This window comes from Uloborus diversus, chromosome 1 (genome assembly GCF_026930045.1).
Source record: "Uloborus diversus isolate 005 chromosome 1, Udiv.v.3.1, whole genome shotgun sequence".
Taxonomy (NCBI): Eukaryota; Metazoa; Arthropoda; class Arachnida; order Araneae; family Uloboridae; genus Uloborus; species Uloborus diversus.
Window position 1 is genome coordinate 97,954,713 of NC_072731.1, and position 7,734 is coordinate 97,962,446.

At 32.2% G+C, this 7,734-nt stretch overlaps 1 protein-coding gene across 1 annotated transcript; it reads right to left on the reverse strand.

Annotated features, from left to right (window-relative positions):
* Positions 1-6,322: 6,322 nt before the first annotated feature.
* On the reverse strand, positions 6,323-7,309 carry LOC129233618 (uncharacterized). Its single transcript, XM_054867628.1, has one exon. It carries the CDS (start codon positions 7,307-7,309, stop codon positions 6,323-6,325), a length of 987 nt encoding a protein of 328 aa, XP_054723603.1.
* Positions 7,310-7,734: the final 425 nt, after the last annotated feature.

Genomic DNA, 7,734 nt, shown 5'->3' on the forward strand with positions numbered 1-7,734 from the left:
AAGTGTATCATGGGTAAAATAAACATAAAACAATCTCTAATTTTTCAGATGGATGAAAATCTAAATACTTAAATAAAACTTTTGGAGATATTTTACACTTTCAAAGCAAACAAATTTGTAAATATCATTGTCGGAAACGAATTTATATTAAAATCTGAGATGAGTTTGTAAGTTTAAATATGATTGTTTTATTGCTCCTAAGTGTATCATGGGTAAAATAAACATAAAACAATCTCTAATTTTTCAGATGGATGCAAATCTAATAGTTCCTCTTTTTTTTTTTTTTTTTGAAGATAATAACTGTGGCACAGTATAAAGGATTACTGTATTTTTTTAGATTATAACACAGATATCATTTTCAAGTTAGCCTCACTTTTAATTGCAGTTTTTTACTATTTTTTTAAATATTTTAACTTCTTTGATTAATATAATCATTATTCTGCATTTCGAAAAATAAGAAAGAAAGTGGATAAATGTAACTGGGTTAAATGTTAAAAAAAATGAATGACATTAATTATTAAGTTTCCAGGCTTTGTACAGTTGTTCAGTTTTAATATCAAGTAACTTGTAGGTTTTTAATATCATTAGTTTTGATCGTATATGTATTTTGCTTTTTAACATGCGTTTTAAAAAGAGAAATATCGTATTGTTCGCGAAAAAATTTTCACTCAAAATTCGGCATTTATTTCCATTTTGCTCACCCCCGAATGAGTTTTTCTTTCAACTCGACCACACGCGGATAAGTGCCTAAGAACGTATAAACACCTGAAATATCCATTTTGACCTTTCCCGAGTTAATTACAACGACTTTTCTCGTGACGTCCGTATGCACGTAGTCTGTATGTGAGTATGTGCGTATGTGCGAATGTATGTCGCATAACTTAAGAACGGTATGTCCTAGAAAGCTGAAACTTGGTACGTAGACTCCTAGTGGGGTCTAGTTGTGCACCTCCCCTTTTGGTTGCGTTCGGGTGTTTCTAAAAGGGTTTTTCGCCCCTTTTTGTGAGGAAATCATTGTTAATTTCGATGTATACTCAAGTGGTGTTATAAATTGGCGGAACTTGGCAATGTATCGCAAGTTTTTGGTCGCTAAAATTTGTCGCCAACTTGGCGACAAATTTGGCATTTTTTAAAAAATCTGGCTTCAATTTGGCCACTGGTGGTGATATTCAGAGATTAATCTACTGAATCACATTAAAATTGCCAATAATGGGAAAATGACGTTAAAATTGGAGTAAAAGGAAGTCATGTGATGCACACATCAGCTCGTTTTTTTCTATAACTGATCCTATACAAAAGGAATATCCAAAAGAGCAGTTATTCACATTTATCAAAAAATCAGTTCGTTTCCTTTAATTTCATGAATCATTAAATATGAAGGACTGCAAATCCATTTGTAAGAGCAGGTTCATTCTAACGGAAGCAACTTATCTGTAATCGATATTTTTCATTTAAAGTTCCTGGTACTAGATTCTTCCCATCATTAATTTCTTTGTAAAAAGTTATTTTTTGCTTAGACGATAAAAACAGCTGAGGAACCAAACTCACTGGAGCAGATAATGGTTAAAGTAAAAGTAAATATACTTTGCGTTAAGTATATCGACTTGGCCTTCGCAAATATGTCATTTTTGTAGTTTTAAAGAATTTATTATTTTCAAAAGAAAAGGGAGAGGTCTTGAGTTTTCTTCGGAAAAGACCTTCTTGGGAATTTGGAAGCAGTTAATAATTTAAAATTATCATTTGCTGCAAAAAAGTTGAACACATAAAAAAAAGTTTAAAGCATGCGACTTTTTTTTCCTTTCTCGTGCGTCATTTTACACTTGCAATGCACGTAAGATAATTAAATTTTTCTATTTAATTATAATATTTTGTCTGCCTTTAAAAAGTTGTTCTCTTATTTGGGAATTTAGGGGCAGGGGAAGCACATAAGATCTTGTCTTCTTTATTTCTCAAAAAGAAAAATGATAATAACAATAATAATTTTAATAATTTCTCAAACCTCAAAATTTTGGAGATTTTTAATAGAAAATTTATTATATTCTTGGTAGTTGAGAAAAAATGTCTGTAATTCAGTATATATATATATATATATATATATATATATATATATATATATATATATATATATATATATATATATATATATATATATATATATATATATATATATATATATATATATATATATATAATGAAACAAGTGAAGAATATTGAGAAGACCAAACTTAAAACCCATGGATGCGCATCACAGCAAAACTAATAAGCCAAGTAAATGTGTAAAATATACAGGCAAATTAACAGGTTATTAAACATTTTTTTAAGAATAACATAGTGAAAAAAAATAAACAAAAGCAGCAATTATTAGGAAAAAAGTTGAAAGGTCGAATCCGGAGCTCATCGGCCGTGGAGGATTCGATAACTATGGTCAAAGACTAAAATATTTTAACTACAAACTAAAATGAGAAAGCTTAAACTTCAGAAAATGCATTACAGAATAACAATGGGCAAAAGCAACTTATGCTAATCTGTGTACGATAAGAAGAATTTAAACCTAAAACTTTAAGCAGGGGGCTTTGTCTCGACTAATTAGGAAAACGAAGTTCCAATAATTAGCCTTCCACAAGACAGAACCTGCAGATAACATAACTTATCTTACCTTAAGATTCAAAGTAAAACAAGCCCGATCCAGTTGTCAACAATCCGTAGTTTAATCCAATGAAACAACGTTAAAGCATTTTAAAAAATATCATATCCATGTCCAAAAATCAGTACATTTTCATGCATGTCGTCCGTTTTAGACGTGCAGAAGATCTTCCATGTCTCACGAGTCAAGTGATTGGCTTATCGTGGTTGTATCATACGTTTAGACGGTTTCAAGGCAAGCAAAATGTTCATTAAAGGCTCTGCGTAAGCAAAGGTTTTTAATCAGATTTTTTGGAAAGTTATTATTAAGATGTTTATTTTTGAGAAGTTAATATCTTGATTAAAAATTAATTATTAAAGTGTTATTTATTATTATATTAAAGCCTCGCTATAGGTAATATATTTAAAGGTAAGTGCCTTATTTACATATAATTCACGTCACGTATGCAATTCGTAACTTCAATGAACAATAGGGGGAGCTGCAACCACTGTCTAATGGCGGACGAAAAAGGTAAAACAAACGCATGCCGCAACTTATAACTTGCTTTGACGCTTAGTGAACAACAATAATTTTTCATCGTGTTTGTGGGAAGCTTTCTTTTCTATTCTTCTGAAATAACATTACACCACAAACTGTCTGAAGCCTGTAATTTTCCCCAAAGAAAACACGTGGAATGGAATGTTTTACCTTTTTTTTAGTATTGGTAATCAGCGCGAGGTAGCGTATTCGAGCTCTGGAGTTGCGAATACTAAGCATGCTGAATATTTAATAAATAACTAAAATACCTTTTTATTAGCAGGAAATAAAACATTGATGACCCAATACTTAAAAAAAGTTACTTTACGTTTCCATAAAATACAATGATCATGCTGATATGTTTTGTCACGGACTCATATTTAAATTAAAAATAACTGACACAATCATAAAATACAATTTCCTTCTATGCATATACAATTACTAGAAACAAAAAAAAAAAGAGTAAAAACTAAAAATAAGAGTAAAAATATATTTAAGCCTCTTCAAACGAAAATGAGAAAGTCAAGTTCTTTAGTGAATGGGAAACAAATAAATGAGTGAGAGTCATTCATCTTATTAATATGAGATCAGGTGCAGAATCTTCTTTTCTAAATCCCCTAAATCTTTGACGATACATTTTGTCTTGACTTCGATCTCGCGTAGGCACATGATGAACGGAAAAGCGTATTTGATTTATAGAAATTCTGCGCGCGAAAAATATTTTTCTTTGATCTTCCTCTTTGGGCTAGAATAAACCCAAATAATAAACACCAAATATTTTCGTATATTTATTAAAGTTGAAAATGATAACACTTTTCCTGAAATGTAATTTTTTATTGGAATAAATATATTTTTTTTACTCGCCTTAATATGTCGTACATATAAAAGATGTTTTAAAAAGAAGTCCGACACTTACTTTTTCAGGGTAGGTCAAGCATATCAAAATGATTTTTTTTAAATGAAGATGCATATTTGTAGAATTGTCATGCATACTCACTAAAGAGCGTGTCCGTGATAGGTCTGAATTAGAGGTGGGCAATGTCGTTCTTTTGAATGATCCGTTCATCAGAAGTTCATTCATTCTTTTGATCCGTTCATTTAACTCGTTCATTCAAACGACTTCGTTCATTTAAAAAAGTTGTTGCAGGAGATCTCTCTGCATGACAGACTCACATACATTCCAAATATTTCATTAGATCAGCAATATTTTTTGAAATAAATGTTACTAAAATCATCTAAAAATAAGAAAAAAGGATTATGAAAAATGAGTCAATAGATTTATAAAGTAATTATGATTCATTTTGTAAGGCATTTCTCAGTTGCCGAATGCTAAGATATGTTTCTCATTCCAAAAATCGCAGGTTCCATTTCAGCATGTCACAAAATTAAGTTATTAAATTTTACTACTATATAAAATATAAAAATATAAATAAACTGTTTGTGATGTCAGAAAATTTGCAAAATTGAACTTACGTGAAATAGTGCACTAATTCTAAATAGAAATATATCTCCAAGTGTATTATGGTCACAGGTGAAAATAAAACAAAAAATAATTTTGAATGTGTACTTTCGGTTGCATTTTTAAAATTATAAGTCACGAAATAAATAAAAGAGAACTGCAAAAAAAAAAAAAAAAAAAAAGAAAAGAAACTGGCTGTAATATAAAACACGATAATAAAGAAATGTTTTTTAAAACTATGTACGTTAAATATACATAAATTTAACAAAAGTATTGTTTCATAAAATGTCTGCTTTTTAAATAAAAAAACTTGCGGAAGTTGTCGAAACTGTCCTTTTTTCCCCAAAACAAACATATGTTAAACATGACATTTATCCAAAAAAGAGAGGTGCGCTCCTTCAAAAAATTTTTTCCACGTTCAGCATTGTATAGGGGAAGGTGGGGCACATTGATACACTTTCTTTCAAAAGCCAGTAGTTTTTAGTCAGACACATATTTCCGGATTTTGTCGCTGCTAAACTCTTGGGTATGATCCGTAGTATCTTGGAAAAAATTGGAAAAAAATTAGCTGAAACCTAATAACCCCATCTTGAGGGTTTTTTGGAAAATGCCATTTGTATCAATGTGCCCCATGTACGGGGCACATTGATACGGACTGTGGGGCAGTTTGATACAAGGTGCGATACATTGTTACAGTTATAAAAACAACACAAATAAGCGTAAAACAATTTTGGAAAACTCATTTATTAGTAACTTTTGTTATAGCTACTCGAAAAAAACATTGATTACGCCTCTGAGGCTTCGTAGCATAATAAACTTTGCATAAACAACTTTCATAGTAGGTAGGTTTTCATATTTCTTTGTTATATCACACATTTAACACAACTTGTGAACAAAAAATGATAAGAAAATACGCAAAGAGAGTGAACAAATGATAACAAACAAATAGTCAGAAAAATACCTCTTGAATAGTGGTGGTTGAACAACATTACATAATAACACTATGAATATTCATTTCTCCATCATGAATAGTCATTGCACGTTATAAGGAGAGAAATCAACAGAAAAGATCACAGTAGAAGATGTTCGCTTAGTTCTTCTAGAAATTAAGGGAAGTGGCAGTTTGCGTATGACATCTGATAAGTGAACAGAAGCTTCATCTGGAGTTAAAGGAAAAATAAAGGAAGATGAACTTGGTTTCCTTCTCAAATCTGACACTTGATACTCATCACGATCATATATAAGCTGAACCTTACCAACGTGATGTATTTATACTCTTCTTTTTGAGGAATTGTATCAGAAGAAAGTCCCCAATATTAATCTCGCCTGCGCATGGCTGAACATCGTCAAGATCGCTAAAAGTCTTGACAGAGTCTGAAGATCCATATTCAATGTCATCTTTATCTGAACTGCTTGATATTAAATCAGTATAAATTCCGCTCCTTCTCATTTTCATTACTTTCGACTTTTTACTTGATGTTCTGTGTAAGTAAACAGCGTGTTTTTCTTTATTAGAATGTTGCCTCTTTTGTGCTGCAAGAATTTTCTGCTGTTTTGCCTCGTATATTTCTAGAATGCGTCTTTTTTCTGGTGAATGTGTAGATTCTAGATTTTCCTCGTTCCTTTCCCCTGCGCTTTGGTAATTCGGGAGTGTGGTTAGGATATGGTCTCACGTCTTTTGGTGTCATTGCAGTTTCACTTGTTTATGGTACGGTATCAGGAACAGTTTGAATTTGAAGATTCGGAGTTTGGTCGGACGATAAATCAAGAGGAGTTTGAGTGACGGCAGAGGAGGTAGTCAGAGCATCATTCGAGGGTGGAGTAGTGTTTATCTTGTAGACTTCTAATGGTGCAAAATGAGAATCAGAAAAAGCCAGTCGGTTGAAAGGGTGAATTCCTGGCGTTTCAAAACCTTTCATGATATTCTTTGGTGTGAATGCTTCAAAATAGGCTAATTTAGCAGGTTTTGGAATATCATAAATTGTCAAACCTCTTCCAGGGTGATTTAAATGCCAGTCATTGAACGCTATCTTCAATTTTCCCTTGAAGGGATCAAACACAGCCACATCAAGGGGCTGCATTTTGTGTGATGTGTGTGGAGGAAAGGATAAGTAAATAATACCTTTTTCTTTGCAATAATCAATTGCCGCAATTGAAACATGGGCTTCATGATTATCACAGAGTAGTAAAATGGGATTTTCTGCCGAGCAGTTAGCGTGGTTCTTAATGTGCTCCAACACTTTTAAATGTAAATCTGCATTCATCCACCCACTTTTGGTTGCCAATCTCAAACTTCCTTTAGGAGCAACCTCCAAAAAATGATTCTTGAAATGAACCCGAGGAAATACAAAAGCTGGTGGGACTGCTGTCCCAGTGACTGATACTATGCCAACAAATGTTACAAGATCCCCCTTTTCCGCTGAAACAATTCGTCCAATCTGTTTCTGAGCTTTATGTGCCAAGACTTTTGGTGCACTCAAAACCGTGGTAATAGCAGTTTCATCAAAGTTGAAGATTCTGCTACCAGTGAACTGGTACCTAGCAAGGACTGATTCGTAGTTTTGATAAAACACCAACACTGCAGTCTTGTTAAAATCCAACGAACGCGCAACACTGGTATTTTCAGGTTTGCGCAATGTTATGGTACTGTTTCTCTTTCTGAATCCAAGAACCCATTCTTTACCAGCCATTTTATTTTGTAACAAACCTTGCATATAAGAACAGAACATAATTAGTAAGCATGCAGACCAGTAGCACACCACAGAAAGACATGCACGCGTACAGATAAAGTCTATGTATCGTTCGAGAATTTTTTAAAATGTTGTACTAAAATATTTAATAATTACTTTTTAATTTTGAGTGAAAATATTTGAAATATTGTAATGCAACTGTACTGACGGCTGAATGTACAAAAAATAGTAATAATTTTGTACAAAAATATTTATTAATGTTCAAGAAAAAAAGGGAGAATGATGCACTTGAGTGGGGCACATTTATACACTCGATAGTGGGGCACATTGATACGTATCAAAGTGCCCCACAAAAAGTGTTTCAATGTGCCCCATGAGGCCATTTTGAAAAGATAATATTTTTGTAAAAAAATCCAATACGTTAG

Bases quoted from the DNA above. Each gene is read 5' to 3' on its own strand.
- LOC129233618 (XM_054867628.1), bottom strand. From the start codon at position 7,309: ATGGCTGGTAAAGAATGGGTTCTTGGATTCAGAAAGAGAAACAGTACC.